Below are 17,972 nucleotides of genomic sequence, written 5' to 3' on the forward strand. Positions count from 1 at the left end.
GGCTGGGACCCTTCTTCAGACTGATGGAGTGGGGGGGGGGGGGTGAAGCTGCTAATTGGAGGTAGGGATGGGAGAAAGCATCACAAGTAATAGATGGATATAGGTGAGGAGGGGGGGTGTAATTGGAAGATGAATGGATTAAGTGGCTAGTGGTGAAGAAGAGACAAAAGGGTATCAGAGAAGGAAAGAAGAAGGGTGAAATGTACAGCTGGAGGGAAGAATATGGGTGGAAGGGTGCAAAGGGGGGGAAAAAGATGGTGAATAAAAGGGAAATTGGGAGTAGGGAGGGGTGAGATGAGCAGGTGGAGGGGAAAGGAAAAGGGTTACGGGAAGTGCTTGAAAAGAATGTGGGCGCACCGGGCAGAGGTGTGGGGGTCAGCCATGGGGAAGAAGAGGGGTCAACATGAAATTGGAGAATTGAATGGATATACCATTGGGTTCCGTGTGGAATATGAGTTGCTTATGTGTGGCCTCACTCCGGCAAGGGAAGAAGGCCCAGGCCTGAAAGGTTGGCATGGGAATGGGAAGGAGCGTTAAAATGGTTAGCAACCAGGGGGACCAGGAGGTCTTGCAGACAAAGTGCAAGTGCCCAGTGGAACAGTTGCCAGTCTGTGCTTGGTCTCACTAATACTAAGGCAGCATTGGTACACTGAATATAACCAAGCTTCAAAGAAATACAAGTGAACCCCTGACATACATGGAAGGGCTCATGGGGTATCTAGATAGAAGTGAGAGAGAGAGGAAGTGTAGGCACAGAAGCTACATTTAATGCATATGCAGAGGAAAGCACCTTGGGAGGGGACAGGTTAGATGTGAGATTATCGGCGGATCAAGAAGTTGTGGAGAGAGCAATCTCTACGGAAAGAGGGAAGAGGTGGATTGGGGAGATGTGAATGATGGTAGCATAGAAACATAGAAACATAGAAAATAGGTGCAGGAGTAGGCCATTCGGCCCTTCGAGCCTGCATTCAATATGATCATGGCTGATCATCCAACTCAGTATCTCATACCTGCCTTCTCTCCATACCCCCTGATCCCTTTAGCCACAAGGGCCACATCTAACTCCCTCTTAAATATAGCCAATGAACTGGCCTCAACTACCTTCTGTGGCAGAGAATTCCACGGATTCACCACTCATTGTGTGAAAAGAAACGTTCTCATCTCGGTCCTAAAAGACTACCCCCTTATCCTTAAACTGTGACCCAGCATCCTGCTGAAGGATGCATGAATGTCAAAGCATTATACGGTGGGTGAAGAGGCTGGTGTAGCTGTTGTGTCCCTGGATGGAAGTGAGGGAGGCAGCATAGGGACAGGTGTTACATCTCCTGCAGTTGCAGGGGAATACATCTTCTTCTTGATCAGTCTGAAGAAGGGCCCTGACCCAAAATATTAACTGTCCATTTCTCTCCATAGGCACTGCCTGACCAGCTGAGATCCTCCCCACTTTATTTCTTCTTCAAGATTCCAGCACCTGCATTCTCTTATGGCTCCATAAACAAATACTTTAACTTTGCAGTAGATTAAGATAGCAATTGAAATCATAAAGCTGAATCACTTTTATTTATAAATGTAAAATATTGTTACTGCCAGAAAACAGAAATAATAATGAAAACACCAATAATCCAGCACACTTGGGGTTTTGCTGGACTTAACTGATTTTCTAAATTAATTTCTGTATATTATTTCCATTAATACCCCAACAGATGCTAAGTTCATTTTCACATATGTGGCACAATACATTTTCCAGTGAAGTAGGTAAGTTTAAAGGAATTGCAGGATAGAAACAAAGTGAAAGAGAGCAGAAAAACCAGGGTTGCAAAAAGCAGATGCAAAACAATCAGCTTTTCCCAACCATGGGAGATTATTGGCACAAAAAAGCTATCAATTAACAGTCAGGCAGTTGACTTCTAATTGGCAAGAATAAGTTAAAAAAGAATCGCACAGGTAATAGAGCAGCCAATCGGTCATGATATTGCCCTGCAGAAAGATATTAATGGACATGCTTTATGATGTAAGCTTGGGGTGGCACGGTGGCGCAGCGGTAGAGTTGCTGCCTTACAGCGCCAGAGACCCGGGTTCGATGCTCATTTTACTGGACTGCTATGTATCTGGTATACTTTGTGAATGATTAAGACACTTGCCAGCACAAAGCTTTAACTAATATTTGTGAACAAACAAAGAAACTAAAACAGCAACCTTACCTGAGCATAGCATTTTTTCCATCACTTCTTGTACAATGGGCATGCCTTGTTTGATAGCCTATCTTTATATCCCATGGCTTGAGATGTTCATGGATGAGATGCTTCAAAGGATTCTTTTCTGAAGGCTGCAAACTCAAGTTCAGTCCTGGTTTCGCATTTTGCCATACTTGTCTTTGGTGTGGCAGTCTGCATTCACTCCAGGGGCCTACTTTCAAACTGTACTGAAACTCATCCTCCCCAACGAGGCAGGAGACTTGTAGATCACAGCTCTTAGTTCCCGTGAGAGATGGGCAGCTTTTGCCGCCGTACAATGGTGGAGATAACACTGAGCGGACTCGATGTTGCAATCCTTTCCCACAACCTCTGCTGCAGGTTGACCAGGTTGAGAATTCCGACACTACACAGTCCTGTGGGCAGGGAATGAGGCAAGCTTGGTCCGAGGCAGGCTTAGGTGTAAAGAATTCGCAGATCTCATCTAACACCAGCGATCTGTTGGATTTTCGTACACAGTGCACTTTCCTATGCTGTAGCCCTTGCTGTGCAGTGACACAAGAGGAAGTCCTTGGTTTAACTTTATTTGAAGATGTACGGAGTACACAATCTCTCCATTTTGAGAAATCCCACTCAAAAATTTCCTGGTGCCAGTCACACACCTTGAAGCAGTCCCTTTGAATTGTTGGTCTCTCTTCATACTTACAGTGGGAATGATGTGTAGTCCAGCCTTCAATGTGGACACACCACACTGTCCTGCTCTGCACTCCATTTGGTCCACACTCTTCACCAATACATCGACCCCACTGACCTACAGGAAATATAGAAAACAAATTGAGTCCGTCCGTACCTTATCTTGATAAACGCACATCCAGTATTTGATCTAAAATAAAGAGTAGACAGATGCAAACTTCGTAAAACTACATGGTAGGCCACAAAAGGCATAACTCGCTGGAGAATATCTGCAGCTAAATGATCAAAATACTGAACGGACAAAGTAATTTAGAAGCTCCGAGCAGTCAGGAAGAAAAACCAAGAGCTTTAGAAAAAGAACATCACAGCTGTAGTCCAAGAGGACATTACTGCAGGATCATCTAGTAAATCCAGTATTGGGGATTGAGAAGCATGCGTAAGAGGGAAATTGGGAGCGTAAAAGAGAAGGCATGAGATAGCTAGGGCAGGTAAGATTAAAGAGAATCCAAAGAGATTGTATGTGGATGGAGCCGAGAAATAAAAAGGGGATGATTACCTGAATGAGATCAAACCATAAGTCAGAAATAGTCATCGGGAATTAGATGAACAAAAATGCCAGAAGATTGCAAACAGCTAGCAGATAGGGTTGTCATAGGGGATTTTAATATAAACTGAGGTTGCTGTAATATTAAGGGTTAAATGGGGTGGAATTTGCCAAGTGTTTTCAGGAACGTTTGCTCAGTGAATATGTCGAGGGCCCTACAAGGGAGAGGGCAAAGTTTGACCTACTCTTAGAGAATTGGGCAGGTAAGATTTAGATTTAGATTTTAGATTTTAGATTCAGAGATACAGCGCGGAAACAGGCCCTTCGGCCCACCGAGTCCGCGCCGCCCAGCGATCCCCACATATTAACACTATCCTACACACACTAGGGACAATTTTTTTTACATTTTACCCAGTCAATTAACCTACATACCTGTACGTCTTTGGAGTAGGTCATAAGGTCATAAGGTCAAAAGTGACAGGAGCAGTATTAAGCCTTTCTACACATCAAGTCTGGTCTGCCATTCAATCATGGCTGATCTGTCTCTTCCTCTTAACCTCATTCTCCTGCCTTCTCCCCATAACCCCTGACACCTGTACTAATCAAGAATCTATCTATCGCTGCCTTAACAATATCCATCGACTTGACCTCCACAGCCTTCTGTGGCAAAGAATTCCAGATTCATCACCCTCTGACTAAAGAAATTCCTCCTCATCTCCTTCCTAAAGGAACTTCCTTTAATTCTGAGGCTATAACCTCACGTCCTAGACTCTCCCACTAGTGGAACAGTATGTCTGTGGGCGAGCTTTTTCTAACCAGCTAACACACTTCTATTACCTTTATAATAGTTACAGATAACGACAGGGCTGGATCACGAGTAAAAGTTCTAAAGCTTTTTGATCGAAAGATGCAGCATGGGAACAGGCCTTTTGGCCCTCTGCGTCCACGCTGACCATCAATCACTCGTTGACATTAGTTTTATGTTATTCCACTTTCTCCTCCACTCCCTATACACTAGGGGCAATTTACATAGGCCAATTAACCTACAAACCTGAACATTTTGGAGGGAGATGACCGGAGCACCCAAAAGGAAAACCACACCGTGACACGAAGGACATGCAAACTCTGCACAGACTGCACTCAAGCAGAGGATCAAACCCCGGTCTCTGGCACTGTGAAGTAATAACTCTACCAACTTCACCACTGTGCTACCCTTAATGGTATTAGACAGGACCTTGCAAAAGTTGACTGGACTCGGTTGCTTGCAGGCAAAGGGACTCCCGGAAAGAAAGTGGGATTTTTTTAAAGTGTGATAGTGAGTGTAAGCTTGCAGATGACATATGCAGGTGGTATCCTAGACAGAGAAAATGATTATGATGACGTGATCTTGATCAGCTGGGTAAGTGGCATGAGGAAGGGCTAATGGAATTGAATTCAGATATCAATGACATGAATATGTATGTATACACCTCTGTATATACAATGATATACAATTTACAGACTATTTAACAAAGAGACATTTCAATTGTTCTTCATGATTAATAAATATATATACACATTCATACATATATATATATATATATATATATATGTATGTAATATACATATGCATGCATATATACATAATATACATATACACATAAAACTTCAGATAGCCCTTGCTTTCTCTCTCGATCCCCTCCCCTTCCCAGTTCTCCCACTAGTCTTACTGTCCGACTATATTCTATCTTTGTCCCGCCCCCTCCCCTGACATCAGTGTGAAGAAGGGCTCAACCCAAAACATCACCCATTCCTTCCCTCCAGAGAAGTTGCCTGACCCGCTGAGTTACTCCGGTATTTTGTGTCTACCTTCGATTTAAACCAGCATCTGCAGTTCTTTCCTACACATAACAGTTGTTATCAACATCATCTATATATTACTAAAACACTCATCTTGTTGGTCTGCTGGCCATATGTTTGTGGCGTATATTTGCGCCGGTTGATCCGGAAATACAGTCAAAATGGTACACGACAGCATGACAATTTTAGGCCCACCTTACTCACCATTGTCCTGGGGAGGGCTGGAGGAAGTTTTGGTCAAATTGATGTTATATTTTTTAAGTTAATGACATCTTAAAGTTAAAAAATTAACTTTTCCATTTCCCGTGGCCGCCAGCCATGTTTGACATCACAATGGAACCCGCCCGAGTAACGGGAGTGGCAGACAATGGGGGGGGGGTGGGTGCCCGAGATGGCTGCCGGGGGCCGGACCCGCCGAGTGGCCATGGCTCGCTCTGGCCGACGCAATGGCCACATCAACATAAGTAATGACCCCGATCAGTCTGTAATATTCGGTACAGGCTTGCAAAATAAAACGATCCCTGTTCCGTCTAGTTGCTTCACAAGCTCTAGTCTCACTCATAGAGACGGGTCTACTTTATCTTCACTCACCGAGGATAGCTCTTGATTTATTCACTCCGGCTGAGGTAAATTCTTACTATGTAGTGGCAACTTTGATCGTTTCCATCAAATTGTCTCCGCCTGCCATTTTCACGGAGGAGAGGAGTGATAATTCTTGATGCAAACAACAACAGAGAGATCTTCACGATATTTCAGTTTAATTAGTCGTTTAATGAAGTAGCGTTACAAACAGATTAGTATATCTCTAGTCGTAGATCTGGTAAGAATTGTATTTCGCCACAGCTTCTCCGTGTCTGACGCATCACGTCTTTACATTCCCAGTTTTACTCATAATTATGACTCCTCACATGGTTCCTCGCTGTCCATATATGCACATATGCCCATATATGTAAGCCTAGTATTCATCTCACAACAACCCCCAAGTGTCCAAAAATAATACAGCAGGATACAAACGAATATAATATGCTAAGACAGCTAGTAAACACAAATGGCTTCTATATCCACCATATGCAATGAAATTAAATTCAATTAATCTGGTCATTTGGAATCTCCTGGATTGTTATAGGGAACAACAAGCTCATTGGGTTCCACAGGGAGAAGCACCTGCAACTCCTCCTAAACTAGGAATCAGCATAACTCCTCCAAGGCATGGTTAAACTCCAAATGCTGTCTGAAGTGACCAATCACATTGGTATGTTGCCTGGCAACAAAGGATGCACAATCAAAGTTGCCTTTCCAATGCCGAACACTAACTCAGAAAATGAAAAACAGGTGTTCACAGCTTTGCTATATATAAAGCAATTCCTCCCCATTATTTTTATGCACTCATTTTATAGAAACCCAGCAAATGTAATTGATTTCAATGACAAGCATGGTTTGCCACTAGTTTTTAATTTAACTGTACCGTTCAGAAACAAATTAAATCCAAAGGATTTATACTTTCAAGTCACCTTTTTTTATATATAACAATCAATTATTCTTCTCTTCAAACATTTTTGAACCCCTGCTATCAGGATAGAAAATAAAAATCAATTTCCAATTATAAAGATATAGAAGACACAACAGGGCCTGACAGAAATCTGGGGAAATGACCTTCAACCAGCTAGAAAGTAATTCTTCCTGAAAAATATCTTGGAAATTATCTTCACAGCATTCAGATTCACAAATGTTTACCATTTCACCAACAATTCATACATTTGTATTGTAAAGCAGATATAAAAAAGAGATGTGAGGAATGCAAGAGCTATGTTAGGAGACAGTATTAGTGGCTTAACAATCTAAGAATGCTTTGGGAAAAGACCATTGCTGTAAAAGGAAACATGGGCAGAAAATACTGCAGTTGGATCTGATTAGAATAACCTGCATTGTCAGTTAAATTGTAACCTAACTACTGTACAAATGCTTTGTTTTTCCATTCTGAAGAAGGGAAATGGTTGCTTCTTAAAATAATCATCTTTATCCTGTTCCATTCTCTGCTGTAAGCTTTAATTCATAATGTGTGTCCAAAAACAGATACATTTCACAAAAGGAAATCTGTGGGCTGAGAATGGCAAGGACTAACCAAGCTCTTTGATTTTATTTAATCACTTGGAAACACTCATATGTTATAGGCGTAGAATTAGACTAACAAATCTACTCCGCCATTCAATCATGGCTGATCTGTCTTTCCCTCTCAACCCCATTCTCCTGCCTTCTCCCCATATTCCCAGACACCTGTACTAATCAAGAATCTATCAATTTCCACCCTAAAATTATCCATTGACTTGGCCTCCACAGCCTCTTGTGGCAGAATTCCACAGATTCGCCACCCTCTGACTAAAAAAATCCTCCTCGTCTTTTATTCTGAGACTATGGCTTCTGGTCCAAGACTCTCCCATTAGGTGGAAGCATCCCTTCAACCATCGAGCTAAGATTTCAAAGCCCAACCAGGGAAATATTTGTGAACCTCCAGTTGTGAACAGTCAGTCTGTTAAATGTTTTCATTATGTTTGCAAATGGTTAAATCCTAATGATATTTCTTTGAAACCAAATGTATTGAAACAGCAAGTCCAAACAAAGAAAATAATGATCAGCTATTTCAACCAAGGAGGTTTTCTTCATTCTATCAGATTTACAACACACATCAGACAGTTAAAAGTAGGAAATGCTAAATGTATTCATACAATCCAACCAACCTTCAGAATCATAGTTTTGAAGTCTAAATAAACAGGCTTACGATGACATTGCTTCACATCTACCAACAGGTTTATGAAAAATAGACTCCATCTTTTGATGTATGAAGTCAGGTTCTATTTCCTAACCTGTCAGCTGACCTACTCTTTCTGCAAATATCTGTATTGTAGTAGGATTTTATTCTCTCAAAGGTAAGGAAGTTTAGTTCAGTTTAGAGATACAGCACGGAAACAGGCCCTTCAGCCCACCAAGTCCGCACTGACCAGCGATCCCTGCACATTAACACTATACTACACACACTAGGGACAAGATACACATATACCAAGCCAATTAACCTACAAACCTGTACGTTGTTGGAGGAAACCAAAGATCTCAGAGAAAACCCACGCGGTCACGGGGAGAACGTACAACCTCCATACAGACAGCACCCGTAGTCAGGATTGAACCTGAGTCTCCGGCGTTGCAAGCGCTGTAAGGCAGCAACGCTACCAATGCGCCACCGCAGCCGCCCTTGCATCCAGGTGGGAAATGTTTTATTGGTCACCCTTATTTTCTAAAAAAGGTGTTGGCTGCAAATATGCCTCTAGTTGCAGCAGAAATGATCAAAATAATATAACGTGTAATATTGTTCCTATAATGGAGCAAGAGAGAGGGGTATATGTAGAGTAGAGAACCCAGGAATTATTTGGAGGTGAGTAAATAAATATTCCAGAATATCCTTTGGTTAGTTTTAACATTCAGAGCAATATACAAAAAATGAACATGGCACATGAAATAATGGAAACAAATGTCTCTAACATTATTATACAATTTGAAGATTCCTGAAAACAGATTAAGGGCAGTCACTCCTTCTCAGTCCCTCCACAACCCCTCCTACCTCAACCTATAACCCACGTCCTCCCTCTCCCCACTCCTACCCCCCACTGACCTGCACAGTAATTCTGGTTTTAACTTTCATGGATCTGCTGGCTTCAATTTATTGCTCCAATGATGAGTCCGGAATATTGGTCGGTACTTTTACCTTTAACAATTATCCTATTTGGGGAACGGGGAGTTGAGGGGTCAGGTTGCAGACCTACCTCACCCACAAACACCTGAGACGATCTCTCCCCATGTCTCATGCAGGCATTCCTCTCTATTCAACTGGATGCGGGGAAACTATAATAATATTGTACAGTCCCTGGACACCAGGAAAAGTCCAACATCAGACAAAAGTTGAGAAAAGTTTGCCACGAAGTAGCCAGCAAGTCAAATCTTCTACATTCACTCGGATACAAGAAGAAATCACAAACTTGGTGGCTCTTATGCAGGGAAATGCCCCATTAATTCCATGTACAAATGCACATTTCCCAATTAAATCTCGGCCATCTAATGTACTTGTGCAGTTTAAAGAAGCATCTATTAAAAGCTGAAGAGCTTTGTTTTATTCATTATTTTACACAGCATTAAGAGCAACAACTGTAATCCATAAAAGGTCACAATTGACTTTACATGACTGTAATCAAACAGAACCGGACATTGAACTCCAAAAAATGACCAAATGGATACTGAAATTATTAAGTGAAAGAGGAAGGTTGAATTTAGAGATCATCCAGGTAAACCTGAAATGCAGGATACCAGCAACTGAAGGCACTTTAAAAAAATTGATAATTATATTGGATTAAAAGACAGAGCTCATAACTTTGTCAAAAGGTATAGTACTCCTGAGGTGAGTTTTAAATGCTACTAGACTGATCCGTTGTATCCAAATCTTACCTGCGGGCCTCTCCCGGGGCAAACCTCCCTCGACTTACGATCTTGGGGGCCCGGCAGCCCTTTCCAACTGACGAAGCCGGTTGTCGGTCGGTGAATGCCCCCCGGGGCCGTGGGCGGCCAAGGAGGGACAGGGAAGGGGAGAGGGTGCCAATCACGTCAGCCCCATGCCGCCAGCGCTGCAGCCACAGTGAGTCGTGGACCCAAAGCCTCTCCTGCATTGGTCTAGCACCCTCCCCTCCCCTACTCCCCCCCACAATCCCCCCTCAACCCACCTTATCCCCCCTTCCTGCCCCCCTCACCCACTCCATCCCCCCTAATCCCCCCCCCCCCCTTCCCCCACCGTCACCCACTCCAACCCCCCTCAATCCCCCTTAAAACTCTCTAAAACCTCTCCTCAATTGGTCTAGCACCCTCCCGTCCCCCCCACCCCCAACCTCCCCTCCTCCTCACCCTGACTACCCCCCTCCCCACCCCCCAAAACCCACTCCCCAGCCACTCCCCTCACCCCCACTCCCAACTTGGCCCTCAGGTTCCTATTCAATTTTCCCCCTCTCACCATAAAACCTATGTCCTCTGGTTTTTAATTCCCCTATCGCAAGGTGAAAAAAACTGCATTTACCCTATCTATTCCCCACCAATTGAATGCGGAAATATTGAATTGGGACACATATTGAATAGAAACACAAAGCTGCAAGATAAGGGCTAGACATTTAAAACTGCTGCATGTAAAAAGTAACCAATAACAACCATTCCCATCAACTTTGCCCAATTTTTGCCGAATACAGTTGTAAATAGCCTTGCCCCAATTTAGCATTTCCCCCAATGTCCAGGCTTAGCCTTATCCAAACTATCTTAAAACTTACAGAATTAAACCCAGCATCCTTGTGGAGTAAACACTGGACTTTTGCCTACACCATTTTCAAATCTCTTTATGTCTCACACTTCCCTCTCTTTATAATTTCTTCCAGACTTACCTGCACTCTATTTTTAGCACCTTTCAATTTTAATTGCAGCACCATTGCCAGCCAGGTCTTAAGAACCCATGGTTCTGACCTCCAGTATTACATCTTTGAAATTTGGAAACCTCCATTTTATTATCAAAGTGTTGTATGTAACATACTGTATCTCTGGAGAAGAAGCTTGTCAAATATCTCATGTGGCTCAGTTTGCATAAGATTCATTTGAAATGCCTTGGGGATGTTTTACTATATTAAAGCCATATTTTATGAACAGGTAAGTTGCTGTTCTGTGCTGAGTAATATTCCTACGTCATTTGTCTTGCAAAATAACATTTGCCTCAATAGATATTATCTTTCTATCCCCAAGATCATCTGCCAGGTGGCAGTACACTCAATAGTAATAAAAATATTAGTAATCAATTTGGCAATTCCTGGAGTCACATGGAAACATGAGGGTAACACAGTGGCAGAGTGGTTGAGTTGCTGCCTTACAGCGCCAGAGACCCTGGTTTCATCCTGACTACAAGTACAGTCTTATGGAGCTTGCGAGTTCTCCCTGTTGTCCGGGTGTTCTGGTTTCCTCCCACATTCCAAAGGTGTCCAGGTTTGTAGATTAATTGGCTTCTGTAAATTGTTCCTAATGTGAAGGATAGAACTAGTGTATGGGTGATTGCTGATTGCGTGTTCTCAGTGGGCCGAAGGGCCTGTTTCCTCACTGCATCTCTAACACTAAAACTAAAAATTAAATCTATGAACACAATAAATTTGAAACAGGAGCAGGCCACATATCCCCTCCAGTTTTCCCCGCCATACAGTAGGATCATGGCTGATCTTTTCAGTTTGCAACCCCTCTTCTGGCCCCCACTACCCTAAGGAGAATTACAGAGAATCACCTCTCAGAGAAGACATTTCTACACACCTTAGTTTTAAATAGGCCTATTTTATGTCTATGTCCCTTTGTTCATGATTCTCCCACTAATGAGAAGATCACAACATCTATCCAAAAATAAACACAAAGTGCTGGAGGAGCTGAGTGAGTCAGGCAGCATTTGTGGATGGAATGGATAGGCGACCTTTTGGACATGACCTTTCTTCAGACAGATGGAGGGTTCCATCAATCTGAAGAAAGGCTCCCATCCAAAATGTCACCTATCTGTTCCTTCCTCAGATGCTGCTTGACCCGCTGAGTTCCTCCAGCACTTTAATTTTTGCTCAAGATTCTGGCATCTGCAATTCCTTGTACCTCAACACCTACCCCATCAGGTCTCCTTAGCATTGAACATGCTTGAGTAAGGTCACCCCTCATGCTACTAAATTCAATGCAATATAAACTGTGTAGTCTTTCTTGATAGGACCACCTGCCAATCCCAGAAAATAGCCCAGTGAATCTCCTTTGGGCTACCTCCAATGCTACTTTATCCTCCTTCATGTAAGGGGATCATAACTGTGCAAAGTATTCCAGGTATAACCTTATGAGCACTCTGTACCATTGTAAACTCCAACACTTTCACAATAAAGAACCAAATAATCTTTGTATTCTTAACCATTTGTTGGATCTACCTACTCATTTTTTTGTGATTCATGCATTAAATTCCTTTAAACTCCGCATTTACAATCTCACTCCATTGAGATAATAAACCACCTTTTGATTCCTCTTATGAGGAAGTGCATGACTTCATGCTTTGATAGTTTTTCACCCAGCATATCAAGCACGATTTACTTTTCAGAAACCAGGTTTGTTTATATTCAACTTTCCTAAATGATTAGTTATGTCCTCTTTGAATATTGATTCTAACATCTTGCCAACAGAAGATACTAAACTAATTGGCTACCTGTAATTCCCCACTTTCTGGTTTCTTCCCATTTTGGACAAGAGAGTTCGACTGACTGTGTCCCAATCTTCTCGTACTGCCTTGGAAATTATCAAGTGTTGAATATGTTCAACTAGCGGATCAGTTTTCTCAGCAGCCATATCTTTTAATGCACTTAGGTACAAACTATCAGGTGCTGGAGAGATTTGGCTGCCATTTTCTCATACTTTATACCTTGTGATTGGGATATTTACAAATTTCTCCCTGTATTTGGAATTAGCTCATTTGTTATCTTAAGAATGTTTGCAATGTTCTTCATGGTGAAGATTGCAGTAAAAAAATAAATGATTTAGCATATCTGCCACATCTGTGATTTGAAGGTCTGAGCCTTCTTGCAGATTCTCTTTTGAAGCATACAATTATTGATAAGGAAATATTTAATGGCTGATGTACAGAGCAATGTGTGCTAATTTAAAACAACCATGTCCTTCATTTAATTGCATTTCCCAGTAAATTTATTAACATTTACAATATTCATGTCAATCAACAAGCAGCAGAAAGATGTGTACAAAGCAAAATTACTGAAGTGTAAGGTTTTAAATCATTACGAACGCTCAATGCCTTCCCAAAAGGTAAAATATGAGCCAGAAGCTCTTGTAGAATTTATTGAAAAATTAGCGTGAAATGTAGTGCAGATAACAACCTGCAGCGAAATACTTTGATAAAACATAATTTCATTACAATAATCATTCTCAAACAATTTTAACTCATTTGTATTCAGTTCACAAATGAATGTGCATAATATCATAAAAATAAGGTTTTTGCTGTGTTGGACTACTGATTCCCAGCAAAATAAAACTCAGGGTTGACAAATGGATTCCTAAAACATAAAAAGACTGAAATGTCCAGTTTTATTTACTCAGTATGGTGTGGACTGAACAAAAGCCATTACCAGCCATGAAAGTCCACTTCAGAAATATAATTTTGATTCTTATTATTTTCCAAGGATGCAAAGTCTAATAAAATTATCTCATAAAGCAGGAACGATGAATTTCCAGATTTTGATATTAAACAGTAGAATTGATATTCTTCTGAGTTTTAAGATCACACAAATTACCCTAAACATCTGTTGAACATGCATTCTCTTAATAACGTATTATTTTCATGTAGGAATCAAATTTCATTTCTACTCACGGAAAACAATTTAGTGCTTGCAAACCACTACAATATTTTACAAATTCACTTGGTTCCTGCCATCTGTGGCACATTGCGGTAGAATTTGCATGAGATGTTAAACAAAACAACATAAAGTGCTGGAGGAATTCTACGGATCAGGGAGCATCTGTGAAGGGAATGGACGGGTGATGATATGAGTCTGGACCATTTTTCAGACTGAATTCTTTGAGTCTGAAGAGGTATCCTGACCCGAAACATTGCCCGTTCAATCCCGCCACAGATGCTGCCTGACCCCTTGAGTTCCTCCAGCAAATTGTGTATTGCTCAAGATCTGCAGTTCCTGTGTCTTGAAGAAACAAATAAAGTTCCTTGTACAATTTGGTGCCATGGGGGTGACAGATCTGAGGATGGTTTAGAGGGAAGCTGAGAAGTGTTACTGATTGGTAAGAAGATGATACATATATCTTTGAAAAATATCAAATCCAGTCCCACTGCAGTCTCGTTGACTTTTGTCCCAATTATTGTCATCACCACATCCAACCTGGAGAGTTCCTGCCACTTCTCCTCATGCACCACCTTGCAAGATGAATTGGGAATTGCGAATTGTGATTTCTGTGCAGTGTATGAGTGGTGTGGCTATCATTCTGAATAGCTGGCAATGTACACAAGTGTAAGGTGTTTAAGGGGGCGTCAAAAGAGATATTCATTTGTCCATCTTGATAACGATTGTTGGCTTAGAAGTAATGGGAAAGTGGAAGATTAAACATGTTCTAGGACTGCTGGTGCAGCTGGCATAATATATAATTTTAAGCCACATAGATTGACTTTGGCCATTATTTTCATGTTATTGTGCATCTTGCAGCACTACATCTGTCTTCAATGCTTGACTCCATATTATTAGCTTCCATCATTGTCTGCTCCCATTACCATAATGACATATCTGCAAGCCCTCCAGGCTCTTAATAAATACTGGCCATCTCTCCTGGTTCCCACCACACCTCCTAAAACATCCCAAAGCATTGCAGCCCATATTACGACATTCTTCGCTGTTTCCCAGATCAGCTTCCATTCCAGAATTCCTTCCAGAACTGTCCCACGCACAATGTACTTCCTTTCAAGATGACTTAAAACTACACTAATTAACATCAAATGTTAATATTGGCTCCTACTGCTTTGTCCAGTTAATCAGCTGTGTTTAGAAGACCTGCCATGGCAATTATTCTATTAGCTAGACATCAAGTATCTCTAAATCTAAATCTAAATCTAAATCTAAAGTTGGCCTGCTCCTCATTGGATTGGGAGAAGGATGATTAATCATTATGATCCTATTGCCCACTTTGTTATCCACAAAATCAATCATAATACTTTTGGCATTTTCTATCGTTAAACAATGTGTTCATGCCAGGTCACTCTTTATCATTGGCCTGATATCATGTTATCCCTTGCAGGCTGCTTTACAGTAATTTGGAACTAAATGAATAGTTCCTTCAAAGAACTAAATTATTTATTTCTGGGATGTGCAATTTTGTGGAAACTCTGATGGTATATTCATACCAAACCTGTATGAGAAAAAAGTTATACAAAGACAAGAATCTCATTCTACAATTCTCTGCCCCAGAACATTTCAGTGCAGTACTATCAGAAGAACAATCTGATATCATCAGAAGAATCATCTGTTGTTTCAACTGTACCACTTTCATATGATGAAGTTGATTTCAGCCGAGTTTCATAATTGTGCTGCATGTAATTATATAAACACAGTGGTTGTGTTTTATGTGGAGTGGAAATATTTTGTATCACCTGGCCTTAAACTCTTAAAATCAGATCATTGTGTTCTCAAAAGACCTTCTAAAAAGCCTAAAGCAAAAAAAAAGTATTGGTACTTCACCAGTTGTCATTCCAGCTATTTTCAAAAAAAGATTTAAAAAGCAATAAATACCTATTCATTTTGTGAGATTCCACACAGAAAATACATGAGATTAAAATGAGGTTTGAGAGTATAAGTCTTGTTAATACACTTCCAGCCACATTTGCAACTTGTTTATAACATAACATAACATAACATAACAACACTTTATTGTCACTCGGCACAACACCGAGCGAAATTTCAGCAGTCACACAAAATACAGCAAAAAGAAAAGAACACAGGACACCCGACCCCAACACAAACATCCATCACAGTGACTCCAAACACCCCCTCACTGTGATGGAGGCAACAAAACTTCCCCTTTCTTCCCCCCGCACCCACGGACAGGCAGCTCGACCCCTACCGAGGCAAACGACACGCACAGCCCCCGCAAGGGGATGGAAGGCCCCCCGGCCGAGCCGCCCCGGGCACCGAAACGTCCCGCGGCCACACCGGGCGATGTTAAGTCCAACGGCCGAGCCGCACCGGGCACTGAAACGTCCCGCGGCCGAACAGCGCTGACGATGTTAAGTCCAGCGGCCAAGCCGCACCGGGCACTGAAACGTCCCGCGGCCGAGCCGCACCGGGCACTGAAACGTCCCGCGGCCGCACCGGGCGATGTTAAGTCCAGCGGCCGAGCCGCACCGGGCACTGAAACGTCCCGCGGCCGAGCTGCGCCGGCAATGTTAAGGCCCGCAGCCGAGCCGCACCGGGCACTGAAACGTCCCGCAGCCGAGCTGCGCCGGCAATGTTAAGGCCCGCAGCCGAGCCGCACCGGGCACTGAAACGTCCCGCAGCCGAGCTGCGCCGGCAATGTTAAGGCCCGCAGCCGAGCCGCGCCCCGGGGAAGAGACCTAATAAAATAAAGGTTTCCCCCCGCCCCACCCCCCCACCCCACCCCACACCCCCACCACACACCCCCACCACACATACACAGCCAAAAACAGAAACAAAAACCATCCCAACACCGACACAAACAAAAAAAAAGAAAAAAAGACAACAGACTGCCAGAGAGCCGCAGCCGTTAGGCGCAGCCAACTCCTCCCATGAGTTGGAGTGCCAACTTGACTGAGAATAGAGGGGCAAGTGATCAAATTACTTAAAATTTGTCACCATATGAGATTTGATAAGAGGAATACTTAGTCAAATTATCACAGCTACACACATGTTTGCAAATGCAAAATTTAAACAAAATATCTTCAAAATTGTGCCCGGCAACTGCAGTCAGTTCCACCACATCCATGGAGTGAAGACAGGTGCGTCGTCTAAAATCAAATAGAAAGTGACTCTTCAAATGAAAGTACCTGTAGTGCTTCCACCACCGATGCCTTGCAAATTAAATCTGCAACAGCCAGTAGAATAGGAAGAAGAAATGGCATTCAGAATCCCTTGAATTGTAAAGTTTGAACAAGTGTTTTCTTTCCACCTGATATTCCTCCAAACCAAGCAGCTTGTAAACCTTACAATTTGTTCTTTGATTCTTCCATCAGTCAGTGTGATTGTTATACTAAATATTACGTAGGAAGTTCTGTCAAAACCTAGTTTAAATGTAGAATTTAGCAAAAATCTAAAAAAAGTGAAAGCAGTTGTAAATTAGATCTGTAATAAAAGCCACTACATGAGACGGATTTTGTAGGGATAGTGCAAAAACAAGTAGATTTTTCTCCAGTTGAAATCTCTGGAGATCTTTGAATTACTCTTCGGTATTTGATAACGGTGATGCAACTTGTAAACGGATACCAAACACAAACAGCACATACTGGAAACTGAAACTGAAGACTTTTCATTAAAACATTCCAAAGTTTCTTAGCTTAACCTATTGTTACGTGTACCGAGGTACAGTGGAAAGCTTTTGTTGCATACTAACCAGTCAACGGAAAGACTATACACGATTACAATTGAGCCATCCACAGTGTACAGTTACATGATAAAAGGAATCACGTTTAGTGCAAGATAAAGTCCAGTAAAGGCTCATTAAAGCTAGTCTGAGGGTCGTCTGTGACGTAAATAGTAGCTCAGGACAGCTCTCTAGTTGGTGATAGGACAGTCCAGTTGCCTGATAACAGCTGAGAAGAAACTCTCCCTGAATCTGAAGGTGTGTGTTTTCATACTTCTGTACCTCTTGCCTGATGGGAGAGGGGAGACTCGTCCATCATTATGCTGGTGGACTTACCGAGGCAGCATGAAATGTAAATGGATGGGAGGTTGTTGGTCTGGGCTGGGCAAAATGTCCATGTGAAGCAATTCTACTTTTACTCGAAGCCCTCCATTTCTTCCTCGACCGTAGAACCAGCCAATCCCCATCTACCAACACTCTCCTCCGCCTAGCAGAGCTGGTTCTTACCCTTAACAACTTCTCCTTTG

The 17,972-nt window shown here is 42.2% G+C and overlaps 1 protein-coding gene across 4 annotated transcripts in view; it reads right to left on the minus strand.

The window, feature by feature from the left end:
- Window positions 1–17,972, minus strand: part of thsd7ba (thrombospondin, type I, domain containing 7Ba) — a 681,502-nt gene that overhangs the window by 447,457 nt on the left and 216,073 nt on the right. For all 4 annotated transcript variants that reach the window (XM_078403389.1, XM_078403391.1, XM_078403388.1 and 1 more), the window contains exon 4: window positions 2,202–3,003. In XM_078403389.1, the coding sequence (XP_078259515.1) occupies window positions 2,202–3,003 (802 nt within the window). The remainder of the gene's footprint in view (window positions 1–2,201; window positions 3,004–17,972) is intronic.

Source organism: Rhinoraja longicauda, chromosome 8 (genome assembly GCF_053455715.1).
Source record: "Rhinoraja longicauda isolate Sanriku21f chromosome 8, sRhiLon1.1, whole genome shotgun sequence".
NCBI lineage: Eukaryota > Metazoa > Chordata > Chondrichthyes > Rajiformes > Arhynchobatidae > Rhinoraja > Rhinoraja longicauda.